Source organism: Osmerus mordax, chromosome 10 (assembly GCF_038355195.1).
Source record: "Osmerus mordax isolate fOsmMor3 chromosome 10, fOsmMor3.pri, whole genome shotgun sequence".
In the NCBI taxonomy this organism is placed as follows: domain Eukaryota; kingdom Metazoa; phylum Chordata; class Actinopteri; order Osmeriformes; family Osmeridae; genus Osmerus; species Osmerus mordax.
Window position 1 is genome coordinate 1305903 of NC_090059.1, and position 16804 is coordinate 1322706.

At 45.0% G+C, this 16804-nt stretch overlaps 1 protein-coding gene across 1 annotated transcript in view; it reads left to right on the plus strand.

Moving 5' to 3' along the window:
* Positions 1-16804, plus strand: part of ngfrb (nerve growth factor receptor b) — a 66688-nt gene that overhangs the window by 4167 nt on the left and 45717 nt on the right. Inside the window, exon 3 of the mRNA XM_067245590.1 lies at positions 13610-13969. Coding sequence (XP_067101691.1) covers positions 13610-13969 — 360 coding nt within the window. The remainder of the gene's footprint in view (positions 1-13609; positions 13970-16804) is intronic.

Here is a 16804-nt window from a genome sequence, read left to right on the forward strand (position 1 = left end):
ACAGTTTTTCACGATTGGTAAAACACATTTCTTGAAGCAGTCACCCATCTCTCAAAACTGTAAACACAAAACCTCATCTTCAAGCACTATTTACAAAACCTCTGAATCATCTTGCAAAATGAAACTTTAGCCTCAAAACAGTTTTACCTGTGCTCAAAATCAAACTTTTGCATCAAAACAGATTTACCTGTGCTCAAAATCAAACACTGCTCTCAAATCATAAACAAAGTGATCAAAATGATATACACTATCAAGCAGTCAGTAAACAATACACCAAAAAATAGAAAACACATTGTTCAAAACATATGAGAAGAACATTTCTAATCTCAAAACAAATTTCATATTTATCCGTCATTGTCTTTTGATGAACGAAAACATGTTCTATCATAGTAGCTCAAAATCCATCCATCCATCATCTTCCGCTTGTCCGGGGGTCGGGTCGTGGGGGCAGCAACCTAAGCAGGGAGGCCCAGACTTTCCTCTCCCCGGCCACTTCCACCAGCCCTTCCTGGGGGACCCCGAGGCGTTCCCAGGCCAGCCGAGAGACATAGTCCCTCCAGCGTGTCCTGGGTCTTCCCCGGGGCCTCTTCCCAGTGGGAAGTGCCCAGAACACCTCACCAGGGAGGCGTCCAGGAGGCATCCTTATCAGATGCCCGAGCCACCTCAACTGGCCCCTCTCGACGCGGAGGAGCAGCGGTTCTACTCTGAGCCCCTCCCGGATGACCGAGCTTCTCACCCTATCTCTAAGGGAGAGCCCGGACACCCTGCGGAGAAAACTCATTTCGGCCGCTTGTATTCGCGATCTCGTTCTTTCGGTCACTACCCACAGTTCGTGACCATAGGTGAGGGTAGGAACGTAGATCGACTGGTAAATAGAGAGCTTCGCCTTTCGACTCAGCTCCTTCTTCACCACAACGGACCGATGCAGAGCCCGCATCACTGCGGACGCCGCACCGATCCGCCTGTCGATCTCGCGCTCCATCCTTCACTCACTCGTGAACAAGACCCCGAGATACTTGAACTCCTCCGCTTGGGACAAGATCTCCTCCCCGACCCGGAGATTGCACTCCACCTTTTTCCGGTCGATAACCATGGCCTCAGATTTGGAGGTGCTGATTCCCATCCCAGCCGCTTCGCATTCGGTTGCGAACCGCTCCAGTGAGAGCTGGAGGTCACGGCCCGATGAAGCCAACAGGACCACATCATCCGCAAAAAGCAGCGACCCGATCCTGAGGTCCCCAAACCGGACCCCCTCAACGCCCTGGCTGCGCCTAGAAATTCTGTCCATATAAGTTATGAACAGAATCGGTGACAAAGGGCAGCCCTGGCGGAGTCCAACCCTCACCGGGAACAAGTTCGACTTACTACCGGCAATGCGGACCAAACTCTGGCACCGGTCGTACAGGGACCGAACAGCCCCGATCAGGGAGTCCGGTACCCCGTACTCCCGGAGCACCCCCCACATGAGCCCCCGAGGGACACGGTCGAACGCCTTTTCCAAATCCACAAAACATGTGTAGACTGGTTGGGCGAACTCCCATGCCCCTCCAGAACCCTGCCGAGGGTATAGAGCTGGTCCACAGTTCTACGGCCAGGACAAAAACCACATTGCTCCTCCTGAATCCACGGTTCGACAATCCGACGGACCCTCCTCTCCAGCACCCCTGAATAGACTTTCCCAGGGAGGCTGAGGAGTGTGATCCCCCTAAAGTTGCAGCACACCCTCCGGTCCCCCTTTTTAAAGAGGGGAACCACCACCCCGGTCTGCCAGTCCAGAGGCACTGTCCCTGATGTCCACGCGATGTTGCAGAGTCGTGCCAACCAAGACAGCCCTACAGCATCCAGAGCCTTAAGGAACTCCGGGCGGACCTCATCCACCCCAGGGGCCTTGCTACCGCGGAGCTTTTCAACCACCTCGGCGACCTCAGCCCCAGAGATAGAAGGGCCCCCCCCAATGTCCCCAGACTCTGCCTCCACATCGGAACGCGTGTTGGTGGGATTAAGGAGGTCTTCAAAGTATTCCTTCCACCGATCCAGGACGTCCCCCATCGAGGTCAGCAGCGCACCATCCCCACCATATACAGCGTTGACAGTGCACTGCTTCCCCCTCCTGAGTCGCCGGATGGTGGTCCAGAACCTTTTCGAAGCCGTTCGGAAGTCATTCTCCATGGCCTCGCCGAACTCCTCCCACGCCCGGGTTTTTGCCTCCGCGACCGCCAAAGACGCATTCCGCTTGGCCTGCCGGTACACATCAGCTGCCTCTGGAGTCCTACCAGCCAACAAAGTCCGATAGGCCTCCTTCTTCAGCTTGACGGCTTCCCTCACCTCCGGCGTCCACCACCGAGTCCGAGGGTTACCGCCGCGACATGCACCGACCGCCTTGCGTCCGCAGCTCCGGTCAGCCGCCTCAACAATGGAGGCCCGGAACATGGCCCATTTGGACTCAATGTCCCCGACCTCCCCCGAGACATGGTCGAAGCTCTCCCTCACTGTCATTGCCCACATGAGCATTGAAGTCCCCCAGGAGGACGAGGGAATCTCCGGGAGGAGCGCTTTCCAGCACCCCTCCCAGAGACTCCAAAAAGGGTGGGTACTCTGCACTGCCATTTGGTGCATAAGCACAAACAACAGTGAGGACCCGTCCCCCCACCCGAAGGCGGAGGGAGGCTACCCTCTCGTCCACCGGGGTGAACCCCAACGTACAGGCGCCGAACCGAGGGGAAACAAGTATTCCCACCCCAGCTTGACGCCTCTCACCGAGGGCAACTCCAGAGTGGAAGAGAGTCCAGCCCCTCTCAAGGAGACTGGTTCCGGAGCCGATGCTGTGCGTCGAGGCGAGGCCGACTATATCTAGCCGGAACTTCTCCACCTCGCGCACCAGCTCCGGCTCCTTTCCCGCCAGCGAGGTGACGTTCCACGTCCCTAGAGCTAGCTTCTGCAGCCGAGGATCGGACCGCCAAGGCCCCCGCCTTCGGCCGCATTGTTAGTTTTCTTCATGGTAGTTTTTGGAGCCACGCTTTGTCTGATCCTTCGCCTGGAACCTGTTTGCCTTGGGTGACCCTACCAGGGGCATAAAGCCCCCGACAACATAGCTTCCAGGATCATTAGGACACGCAAACCCCTCAACCACGGTAAGGTGGTGACTCAGGGAGGAGAATTTTTACATAAACAATTTACAATTTACATAAACATTACAGCCAAATGTTGTTTCTTAAAAATACACTAAAATGTCTTTTTTTACAAATATTTATAACATTTTCACCAAAATGTTCTGTTAAAACACTTAATTTCACTTTATCAAAACTAGCTAATTTAAGTTATTTTGCAGATATTTACTTTCATCACACGGACAAATAACTTCATAACATAATTTTTGGTTTAGACATAAGAACCTTGAATTGTGAACTGAACTCGGGTAGTTGACGTCATGAAATCCCAGCATGCACCAGTCAATATCAAAGACTACAAAAGCCTGCAAAAGCCTTTTTGGGGCTATCTCGTTGTTTATGATCATTGACCAATGCACTTTTAGTAAAGCTCTCTCCTGGAAGTTGCTTTGGATAAAAGCAGCTGCTAAATGAACTAGAGAGGGTACAATTTCTAGGGAAATTGTAGGGTGTGCTTGCTTGCGTCGGTTGTAGGTGGGTCCGTCCTCTAAGTTTTTCCCTTCTAGTGATATTTTCAAGCATTTAGCCTACTCATATTGAATATATTTCATTAAGAACATCCTTTAAAACAGAAAATATGCCCCCCAAAACGTAAATAAGTTTGCTAGAGGCAAGCTAGCTGCTGTTGCTCCACATTTCACTGATTGTTTGAAAGCGCCGGAAATGAGAACGTTTCTTTTGACGTGAAGTTTAGCTGTGGCATTGAAGACAGTACTACACACTGCCAGTGGGCGAGCCGAGTCTGACTGATGCTAACGTCAAAACCAGCCGCGGTGTCACTCAAATTCCAAGTTTTACACAAATCACAAAAATATGCTGACCCGCTGGCTATCTTCGCAATCGCCATATCTTTAAAACACTGCCCTCCTTCTGATTTTTGATGTAGAATTGACCCTGGTACGAAATTAAGAAAATACTCATCAGAGATCGACAACAGCTGACGCAATCGTCAACGGAGGCTGACAGGGCTCTCACGTAGCAAACCAATCAAAGTTTTTACAGCAACCTACATTAAAATCTCACCATCTGGCTGTCTTCACAATAGTCATATCGTCATAACATTGCCCTCCTTCTGTTTTTTGGTGTAGAATTGACCAAACTATAAAATTACGAAAATACTAAACTACTATGACGCTTGCATGGCTGCCGCCTAGGCAGTCTCACGGGCGACCCGCACTCGCTCAAATTACAAAGACTTTCACAACCTAAATCAAAAATCTGAGATGGCAGTTCCACTCGAAATTGCTTTCTCAACAAAACCCAATGGTTAGTAATTTTGGCATTTTTCACTCATAATCCAAGCTCCAATTTGCGTGCTACAACGTCTCTATCACGTTGTATCCATGCGTCGTTGCTAACGTGTGCTGACGTAGTGACGTAGGCTAGCACTGGTACCTTTCGTTGACAGAAGACACTTTTTGCCACAAAAACGTTGTAACCTCCTAAACTGTGCAACGGAGTGTAAATAAAAACACAAGCAACTCAATCGCTACCAAGACGAAACTTTTGACATCTAGGTTGTCTATGTAGTCCAAATATTGACTGAGGCTTAGGGGGGCAAAAATAAATAATAACTAGAAAAGGCTGTTCCTGCGAAACAGCAGTGAGAATGCTGAAAACCTGAATGGGGATAGCTGACCATGCTAAAAAAGCGGAAAATTGTGAAAATCTGGTAGAAAGTTATAAGCTAAAGCTTAAAAGCGCCCAAAAGGTATTTTTGAAAGGGGCTGGAGCTGGACGAAAGCATAAAACTACAGAAAAGAGAAGAAAAATGCAAAAAGAGAAATAATTCAGAAGAATTTGAAAATTTTGTAGAAAGTCATTTGCTCAGGTTTCAAAAGGTCTGAAATGTATTTTAGAGAGGACCTGGAGCTAACTCTGATTAAAATGCTGCTGCAAAAAAAGCTGAACTATTGTGGGTAGTAAATAAGATCATGCTACATCTAACCAGCGGATCATCTTGCAAGTGTGTCAAAGTGGTATTTTTACAGACTGTATTAACACCGTAAAGGCCGATTTATACTTCTCCGTTTTTACGGAGACGGACACAGGGAACGCCCTCTCCGATGAGGAATTCCCTCTCCGTGCCCTCTCCGAGCCCCTCGGAAAGCTCTACGTGCACCTCCTGATTTTCCTGATTTTCCTGACTATCCGTCTGTCCGTCCGTCATTTTACGGATACCCCTTGGCTGTGATTAGTCCGTATTAAGAACCGCTTGCGTCAGGGGCGGCGTTGCCGTAATAAACAGGGCGAACAGAATCCTTTGACCGCCATTGCTGATAGGCCGATATATGCTTCTGCGTTTTTCGAAAAACGGACACATGGGAACGCCCTCGTCTCCGTGGAACGCCCTCTACGAGCTCTCCGTCAGCCCTTGGAGAGCCCTGGAGAGCTCGACGTGCACCTCCTGAATTTTCTAACTATCCGTCGTAATTTCGGAGAGCTACGGAGACCCCCTTGGCTGTGATTGGTCAGTATTAAGAACCGCTTGCGTCAGGGGTGGGGTTGCCGGGATAAACAGGACGAACAGAATCCTTTGACCGCCATTGCTGTAAGTTTTCACAATTCATATTTCAGCTAAACAGTATATGTAAATCAGCATCTGAATTAAAGTGTGACGAGAAATGGGCAGTGTAGTTGCTGAAAATGTGCGTATTTTATTGATGAAACGGCTAATTTGTAAATTTGCTCCGACTTCTCGATACCCTAGGTAAATAAACACTCCATGACGACTTACAAAAAAACGTTGCGCCACCTACTCTTCTGGTGGTGAATTGTTTTCAGCACCCACAGCCTACGGAGAACCATAAACGAAGTCTATCCGTCCGTATCCGTGCGTATCCGTGCGCCCGCCCATCGGTAAACGGAGACGCAGAAGCATATTTCGGCCTTAATGATAATTTCACCAACAAATCGTTTACTTGTAATGTCATAAATCCTACAACGAAAATGTATTTGTGAGGAATGTTCATTTTAACGATTGAAAACAGATGCATCATAGACCACTGTGGTATGTGTTGCCTGGGCAACAGAGGCTAATGTCATGATGCTAATAGGTCTGTTCGACTTCATGCAGCGCCGGCGGCGCCGACAGCCGGTTGCAGCTGGCTGCCTTGAATCTGAGAATGCCATTGGCTGCTTCAAGTTAGCCGGGCTGCAGGCGGCTGCAGACGACGCAGGCGCTGCATGAAGTCGAACGCACCTATTGCTTCAGTGAAATAGTAGACTACCGTTTCCGAGAGTAGATGTGGTCCTACTTCCTTAATAATATCAGCTAATGTTGTACATTACATTTCACAATTGTGTTTCACATCACAAAGTAAAATGAGTAAATAGTTATCACCCTGGCCTCTTTGCTTGTGGCGTTTCTGCAGCTGCCTTGCAGTAAAGCTATAGTTAGCCTAGCTATCCCCCAAGTTAACAGATGCGAAACGAATGTTCTGCTACAGTTAGTCACGCGTGTTTTCGTGACGTTAGTAACGTCAGTGACTGTGGCTAGCAAATTAGCCACCGTTAGCTTCACTTTTCGCCACAAAAACTTAACTTGAGCCTAAACCATGCAACGGAGGGTAAATACAAATACAAGTAACTCAATCGCTACCAGGACGAAACATTTGACACCTAGGTTGTCTATGTAGTCCAAATATTGACTGAGACTTAGTAATAATAATATATATATATTATATATATATATATATATAATAATAAATATATATGTGAGAGAACAAAGGTTGTGCCCTTGCCGAAAGCAAAGCACACCCAATAAATATATATGTGAGAGAACAAAGGTTGTGCTCTCGCCGAAGGCTTGAGCACACCCAATAAATGTAAAGACTCCAGAGTAGGATGAAGGAAAGTTGATTAGATAGTTATATAGCGGCAACGCTCCTGTTACCCAGAATGCCCCGCGGCTAGCTGAAAAGCTACAGAGTTAAAGGTTTAAGCTTAGTTAGATAAGCATTGTATGGAGTTTTGTTGTTGTGTTCATTCTGTTTTGATATGTGCAATGTGATTGTCTGTAGTTTGGATACATCAAGTGTTCACCCTGAGTGTGAATGTTGTCCAGTTAGATGGCTATATAACCTGTCTAATAAGCCTAATGTGCGGCGAGCAATATTCCTCTCCAATTCGCACAGCTTTTTATTTTATTTGACCTTTATTAATTCTGGTAAAATCAATTGAGAACCAATTCTCATTTACAATGATGACCTGTCCAGGAGACAGAAGCACAGTCCACACAAGTGACACAACCAGTCATTTGCAGCATCAAAATGAAAGGCGTTATGACCAAACACTGTACGGACTTTCGGAATGCTGAGCCTAATGAAGTCACTTGATCTTAAGTGGCGATTATTGTCAGAGATGTGCAGAAGATTTGATAGGTAGCGAGGGGTCATTCCCAGAATGCCTGGTGTGAAGGGAGGGCCAGTCTACCAGACTGTAAAGATCACAGTGGTGGGTGGTGAAGGGGACACCTGTGGCAAAACGGATTGCTGAATGGTGGAGTGTGTCCAGTTTTCTGAGGGTGGTCTTTGATGCCATTTTATAAATTATCTCACCGTAGTCAGAAAGAGGAAGGATTGTCATTTTCACAAGGGTGACTTTGGCAGAGTGTGTGAAGGAGGCCTTGTTTCGATACAAAAAACACAGTCTAGCTTTGACTTTAGCTAGAAGGTTATTAATATGTGTATTAAATGAGAGAGATGAGTCCAACCAGAAGTCAAGGTATTTATAGGAGCTGACAAACTCCAGCTCTGAGCCATCAGCACTGTAGATCTTGGGAGGGCTGGGGATGATGAGGTTTTTCCGGTCAAACAACATACATTTGTTTTTTTGGGAGTTGAGGAGCAGATGGAGGTTGTGGAAAAACTGTTGGATGGAGGTGAGGCTTTGCTGAAGAGTGGATACAGCAGAGTGGAGTGAAGGACCAGTTGAATATATGATGGTATCAGTATACAGATAAATCCTGGAGTTACCTGCTGCTTTGGCTACCTCATTAATATAAATGGAAAACAAAATAGGACCTAAGATGGAGCCTTGAGGCACACCTTTAGAGATGGTAAGAGGTTCAGACATGATGTTTTCAGTCTTCACCCGCTGGACACGATCAGCCAAGTAGCTAGCAAACCAGTCACAACATCTACTGGACAAGCCAATGCAGGTAAGCCTGTGCAGGAGAATGTTATTGTTGACCGAGTCAAAAGCCTTGGCTAGATCTATAAAGTAACCAACTAAGCCAACTGAAAATACTTACATTGTGTACTCATAGATTAATTCATTTTGAAACTTTATGATGGGATAAATTAGACTATGGCGGGCGCATAGGATGTACCATGTCGAGTGGATTTTTTGTATGAGTGATTCGCAACATATAAATATAAACATGTTTGCTGCTATAAACATGTGTTTCCCATTCATTGGCTAGCTAGACTGTGGCAAAAACCTGTTTATATTTATATGTTGTGAATGGATCTCAAGATGATTGTGCCACAAACACACACACTGATGCCTACCTTTATACTTCGATAGCACACTGCATTACTTATAGAATGAATGGGTCAATGGGTTTCTATGAAACCCATTGACCCATTGATGGGTCATCATCATCAACGTCTCTCAGTGGCGAAAATCTGCTATCAACTTTGGGGGGGACAATTATATGACATTTTCTCAAGCAATTTCTGAGGGGGACACCAAAATGACTGCTGTAACACAGCCTACATTGTAATATGTTAAATGTATATTGAGGAACCATAATTAATACTCCTGGATCATTTATAGTTAGTAACTGAAGGGTTGTCTCAACTTGTTCAAATGTAGTTATAATAGTGTTTCTTATCAATCAAGTATGAATGCAGGTGTATAGTATTTACAACCAGCAATACCAAGAAAGGCCAGTATGTACTGTACACTGTATGGGTGCAGTTTATGTAATTACAATGGGCATGGTGCAGTCTCATCTAAAATAATCTCAATTGAACCATCATAAAGTCGGGGGAAATCGCAAAACCATTTCTCTTGAAATGTCAACACTTTGTTGGCAAGAGTCTGCGGTTCTATAAATTGTGGGTGTGGCTGATATGGTTCTGTGCCACCACTGAGGTGACTAGACAGTGCTGTGCCACTGTCTCCTATACTGGTGCTGCTGGCAAAAAGGTTGAGCCCCGGTCCTGCCATGGCTGTGACACTATCATCTGAAGTCTCTCCCTGGCTCTTTCCTTTCACCACCCTCACTGACTCACAGTCTGTCTCCTAGAAAAGAAATAAGATGTTTCCCATCCTCCTAACTACCAGTACCCAATACTACACAATTAATCACAACAATAATACCATTGCCTCAAATTAATCTTGGTTCAGTCACCAGTTTAAGTAGAGAGTGGGGGTATCCATGGCATTGTCCAATTATGTCCCTATTTTACAAGTCTAAAGAAGAGAACCCGTCATGTTGCCAAACAAGAGACTCAACAAACTTATTTTAGCACATTTCACATAATTTTTATGAACATTTTATCAACTAGTCTTTGAAATTAGGCCACTAGGGTTCTTTCTTTGCGTTTTGGTGTCCTGAAATGCTCTGATGTCCGTCTTTCTTTTTTCTGCAATTTTTCTACCATGCTGGCCGCACACACAATGTATAGGTTATTTACAATAGGAGATGGGCTTTTATCATTTATTACCATTCTTCTAGAATAGGCTTCGATCTACCAGGTAGCTAGACAGTCAGTTAGGAAAGGTGAAACGGATTGCATTGACAGCTGGATTGACAGCTGTATGAGTTCACCCTTTACACAACGCAAACTGCAACCTTTTGTCATTTTAATATAATTCATGTTTTGGTTTTATTTTTGGCTGGCTTCCCAGAATAGCTGAATATGCAGCTAGCGAGCCCCAATTCCATTTGTGTGGTATTTGCCATCATCTTTGTTATAGCCAGTTTACTCCAGATCGGCACACAGATGCTTCAAAGTCCCTAGAGACGATTTAGCTTTTGCAACGAGACCATTTAAGATAATTATGACAATGGTAGAATATAGTATAGTTCTGTTCAGTATCGCTAAGCATGGCAAATGGATTTAGAAGAACTACAATATCCGTGCTGATCTTGGATTAAATTGACGATAGCAAAGTTTCCATCTTTTGACGACGCCAAATGGAATAGTGCTAGCTAATGTTTTCTCTATCGGTTTGTTTGCTAGCTATGCAAATGCAGCTAGCTTAGTGTGTGTGAACCCTGCCAACATAGTGAAATCGCTATGGTGCGATTAACTGGATTAATTTCACGTTAGCCACGTGCATTTCAAATGGTAGACACCCAAGTCACCTTGTCAGATATTACAACTACTTACTGGACATCAGCCACCAACGACACAAACAGATACTGTCCGATTTTCAGACACGCACTTGCATCACTGCTGAGGGTTGGGGCTGTGGATCAAACCATTGTGGGACCAAGGGCGGGTTCGAAATATTTTTAAACTTCAAAAAGCGCCATTGTGTCCATAATCAGCAAAGCGCTTTCATTGCATATTATCAATGTTGTTGAAATTACATAGTTATGTTTACAGTGATTTATTGGGGGTGACAAATCATATTTTTCCCAGGATTGGGGGGGGTCGTGTCCCCCCCGGGATTTCCGCCCATGACGTCTCTAACGAAAGCCGCGCTTACACGAAAAAGCCTTGCTTAGGTAAACGTCAACTTAGATTTAAGCCTCAAGCCGTTCCACTAACGTTCATTAAAAATATCCAAATTAATAAGAATCTGAATTTGCTTTATTCGCCAAGGTAAGTTCACACAAACATGGGACTTTACTGTGGTTGGAAGGTGCATACGATAAACATATACGAATCTTAAATAGAAAAAGTTACAACAGTCCCAAAAATTCTAAACAATACTATACAATGTAAAATATCAAAATAAGATACAAATTATAAGATATGACTGTTTATGGACTTATAAATAAGAGTTATAAATAAAAGTGTTCACTGACAGTGGGAGTCCTTACAGTGCGTGTTCACTACAGCGGAGCAGGTGACACGGCTTCCAATTCATTTTCAACGAAGCCGGGCGTTAACACTTGTGTAGTGCATTGTGGGAAGGAGCAGAGCGTTGCAAGCTGAAATATTCTAAACGTTATGTAAATGAGGAGCTTTAAGCGCAAGCGTCGGCCAGTCGGATTGTTCTCTTAGCTAGTTTAGTTTTAACTGGCAACATAATGACGTTGCAAACACTGCAGTTGTCAGCAAGCAGTTAAACCCACTGTTCCCAAAGAAAAAAGCTTCATATCGTGGGGTGTAAAGGTTTTCTGGATTTTTTTTTTGCCATAGTAGCAACACCGCAGGGTAACACCATACATAAATAATCACAATAAACTTCCCCACAAACTGCATTAGGAAGAAATAAATCTAATAATCATGGATACATAGATCTTTCGATCTGCCAACAGACACTGCCAGTGGGCACTGCACTAGTTTAAGTGAAAAACAGGAGCGATCCCTTTCTGTTGTCCAAAGCTGATGTCCTCCATCATCATCCGCTTGTCTGGGGTCGGGCCACAGTGTAAGCAGGCTAAGTAGGGCGTTCCAGATGTCCCTCTCCCCAGTAACGCTTTCCAGCTTTTCCTGGGAAGGCGTTCTCAGGCCAGATGAAAAATATCATCCCTCCAGGCTCCAGCCAGGTATGGGTCTACCCCGGGGTCTCCTCCCAGTTGGACGTGCCTGGAAAACCTCCAAAAGAAGGCGCCCAGGAGGCATCCTGGGCGTCAGATGCCTGAACCACCTCAACTGGCTTTTCTTGACACAACTGGCTCCTGGCTCCACTCCGAACTTACAATGGTGATGTGCCGGTCCTAAATCAGGCACATTCATATTGTTTTTTCAGTTTATATTGGGTCAAATGCATAAAACATGTTAAATTATATAGAGTTTTTTGGGGAGAATCCTGAATCTTATTTAATCCAGAAACGTACAGCCCTAGCAGTAGCAAAGAGTATCGACTCATGAACATACCATTTCTACAGATTGCCGCTGTCTTGCGAGCCATGCTACCACTGTGGGAAATGCAGAAGAGTGTCGTTAGAAGCTTGTAAAAATAGATCAAAAGATCAAAAATCTTCAAAAGGATGAATTCACGTAAAACTCCTGGACCGAATAAGATCCCTGGCAAAGTACTCTGCATGTGCAGACCATCTAGATAATATATTCACTGACATACCATGTATACCATGTCACTGACATGGTATACCCCTGTAATATCAGTCAGTTTAGAAGCTCCCACTCACTGACAGAAGATATCAGCTACCCTTGCATGTAAAGCCTTATCAGATGAGGAGGAATGAGCTCACTATTCAGTCTGGATGCTAATCATCCATCATGGGGTCTTTGAGTCAATATAACACTGGCACTGAGAAGGAAGGTGCCTGAAATACTCTTTAGCTACTTGTGGCAACCAGATTTAGACACAGAAAACAGACAAAAAAAACAGACAAAAAAGACAATACAGAACAGGTACTGTAACACTTTGAACAAGTTGATGCACCAAAAAAAACTAGTTCTACCACAAAAGTGGCACCTGCATCAGCCACGATGAAAAGACAGCTGTGCACACAATTCAAACTCGTAAGATCCCTAAAGGCTAGACCAGTTGTGCAGAACAGTTCAGAGGTAAATAGGCAGGACAAAGCAAAAGTCGAAAGCCTTCAGATCTGAAGCGAGTGTTCTGGCTCAGAATTATAGTACCAGATTGCATCACCTGGAGCATCCACAAGGATAAACTATTGCCAGGAATTACCTATGGGGAAGCAACCCCAGATCCAGTACTGGAAACTTACCATGGTGACGAACATGAAAAATGCTCATGACTTGTCCAAACCAGTCAAAGGGCCTGCTGAGAATACTTTAGTCTGGGCCAACATGATCACCACTGACTGTGGACGTCATAATTATCCTGCAAGGGACGGATAACCCCCTGTTGAATCTTTAGCATAGTATGCATAAGTTCATTCAAAAGTGCATTGACAGGAGTGCAAAAAAGTGGACGAACTCACAACAAATGAATAATTGTCCTAGACATAAACCTACTTAGCCTACTTATTCAGTAGTTTGTTGACGGTCCCTAAACATTTGCATTTGCTCTGGCTGGTTGTAAAGACCAATGTGTCGCGGTGTACATCGTAGTACAGTCGGCAAGATAAGACGAGACAACACTGGATGTCAAAATATTTGTTTGTAATATCAAACTTCAAACTAACTTTATCACTGTGATTTTTGCGGCATTTGGTGCATCCCAAACTAATAATATATTAGTTTATAATATATTCACAATGGAGAGAATTACATTTAATTAAGAACTGAAAGTGATATCTTTGAGAACATTTGTTAAAATGGCTTATGTATGTGCTTTTTACCTTTTTAAAAGTAATTTTTAAACATGTTTTTCCCCAGGTGAGACATTTTCAGAAATCTTCAGCCACATAGAAAAATGCCAGCCTTGTACGCATTGCACGGGCCTCCTTCGCATGCAGACGCCTTGCACTGACTCCAACAATGCCATCTGTGTGTGTGACTACGGCTACTACCTGAACAAGTTGTCTAACCGGTGTGAGCGCTGCACCAAATGCCCTGAGGGCCGGGGTATGGAGTATGGCTGTGACCATGATCGTGACACGGTGTGTGAGGAATGCACCAGGGACTCCTACTCTGACCAGGAGAGTTCCCGGGAGCCTTGTCTACCCTGCACCATTTGCGATGAGGGAGAGCTGGAAGTAAAAGCCTGCAACTCTTCCAGTGATACTGTCTGCCAAGGTAAGATCTACCAAATATTTAATGTTTGAAACTTAACAAAACGGGAGGGAGTCGGTGGCTGAGCGGTTAGGGAATCGGGATAGTAATCTGAAGGTTGCCAGTTCGATTCCTGGCTGTGTCAAATGATGTTGTGTCCTTGGGCAAAGCACTTCACCCGACTTGCCTCGGGGAATGTCCCTGTACTTACTGTAAGTCGCTCTGGATAAGAGCGTCTGCTAAATGACTAAATGTAAATGTAAAACCTGTTTTGACTTTACTGGCAATTGTTTGAATGTACTAATCAATCAAGAAACTTGTAAGGAGCGTAATTCTAAACGGCATGTGTGTATGTCAGATGAATATGACATTGCTTAATGATCTGGTAGAATGATTTAATCTTACAGTGGAATGAGTTTAAAGATCCTGTAAAGTGGACCTGAAAACGAGTTTTAAGTTCGCCACACCACAGAATAATGTGTTATTAACTACCCATCCAAATTCAAATGAAAAAATAACACCGACAAGTATGTTAAATTGGGCTTTGAAATCGTGCAGAAATCTGCAGTCTTCTCTGCTTGAGACTAGGGGGGCGCGTCACCTGAAGGAGCTGAAGCTCCGCCCCTCGCTGTCTACCTCCGACCCAGATAATGGACGCTACGTCAAGCCGAACAAAACCGTATTAGAATTTATTTGTTCAATGAGTGAAACATACAGATGCATATAAATGAAATGTTCCCCTGAGCTGTAACAGTAAAAATGGACACCAGAGACAGCAGACAGTGAGCTCTCCAACTAGGCTACTAACGCCTGGGACACACTGGCTGCGAAGCGCCTGGACGCGCCGCGCAGCGCCACGATCGGCTACGATCGGCTACGACTGAGCAAAAGCTGTTGCCACCAGACGCGCATTTCTCCGCGCCGGTCACCAAGCCATTCTGCTACTCTGAGCTTTCCTTTACGCTGACATGGTACATAAACATGGCATTGGCTATATCCCAGCATTGATCCTTATCTACGTTGTCCTTGTAAAATTGTTGCTGGGGGTCATACAACTCCCTGTGTTTTTCAACTTCGAGAATTCATTTGATGCTGATTTTAGATATCGACTCTCGGTAGGTTATGTCTTCACGCGTGTGTGTTGTGTGCAACGCGTGACAACTACGAGAATGCTAGCTCAACAGATCAATCCGTTTATTTTCATTAGTTTTCATCAGGGTATAACCACATGTAAAGGCCGTTTGTTACCAACATTGTGTAATTATAAAGTTTACAACTTTACAAATGTTCACCGTAGTCTACAATTAATGGAGTAAAATCGTACAACATGTTTTTTAATTAAAATATATCAACTAATATGGTGTATTTCATCATCCTGCAGCCGATTTCACAAGCGTCTCGCGATAAAATTCGACCAGCTGCCGAAACGGTCGCTGCCGATCGCAGGCGATCGCGGCGCTTCGCAACCAGTGTGGTCAGTCCCATTTGATAACATGAGCGCTGAAAGAAAAAAGGCCGCGCTTCCAGGCGCGTCGCAGCAGGTCGCAGCCGATCGCAGGCAGTGTGTCCCAGTCGTAACACATTAGCTACCATTTCACCAAAATACCATCATTGTACACCGAGTAGCCTAATATCAATTTAGCGGTTTGCACTAACTCATAGCAGAGATACCTCTGGAAAAGTTATCTAGTATAATTATAACAAGCACACAGAACAGAGTGATGAGCTGCTGGCGGCGGTGGATTGTCCAGGTGCGACCGGAGGAGGAACGGCCGGGAGGGCGATGCTCGGTACGGCTCCGCGCTGCAAGAGAAGCCGTGTGTTGGTGAACCCTGTCTGTCTCTGGTCCATGTTCAAACTATCCGCCGTGAAATGGTCACTGCATTTAGCAGACTCTCTTATCCACTGCAGAGGCGGCTGTTTGCGTTTATCCGAAGCTTTCCATCAGCGTGGCTCTTCACAAAATCAATCCACCTATTTTTCCTTTCCTCATCAATAGGGAAATTAAATAGTGTTGCAGCGCAGCTGACGCTTTTGCATCCAGGGAAGATGCAGTTGCGGGTGGAGGGAGACATCCTGAAGCTAGCTATCTAGCTGATGTAGGCTACAATAACAGTACAGCAGTCAGTGATCTGACGTAGATGGGTCGAAATGACGTAGATGGGTAACTTTTTGGCCACGCCCATTAAAACCTGATCTGAAAACGGAAGAGAAACTGTTCTACGGTCTAACTACACATTTCGGTGCGACAAGGTTTTAGAGCTTTGCACATGCTTTCAGGAACTCATTTCACATGTATATAATGTACTGAGAAGCAAATCATTGAATTGACTTTACAGGATCTTTAATGTGAACGTCTGCTGATCAGTATCTGTGTGAGCATAAAGGAAGAAACATCCATGACACTATCTCAAATTGAGCTATCATGCCTACTTCAACACCGCAATTCAAACCATATGGCACCCTATCATTGTATCATATCTCTTGACACTATGGTTGTTATTGTCTGATAGATGTAAATGTCTCATGCTCATCCCATACAAAGACCACCCTCTCTCTGTCTCCTGAAGACTGTAGGAAGGTCAAAGCCAGGGAGATACTTTTCTGTCATTCCACCCTGTGGGCATTACATGAATTCCCCATGATCCATGTCACCACACATTCCAAGTTCTATGCTACCCCGATTAAATCAACGCTTTTGTGAGGTAACGATAAAGGGAGTCTGTTGAATAGCCGTTTGCTGGGCTGTAGGCGGTCAGTTCTTATCTTGATGGTGCTGACAGTTTGCAGGACTAAAAATGAATCTTTTGTGCTCTCCTAAGATCCCCTTTTGGTGTCGGGGTCTTCAGCTCATGGGGC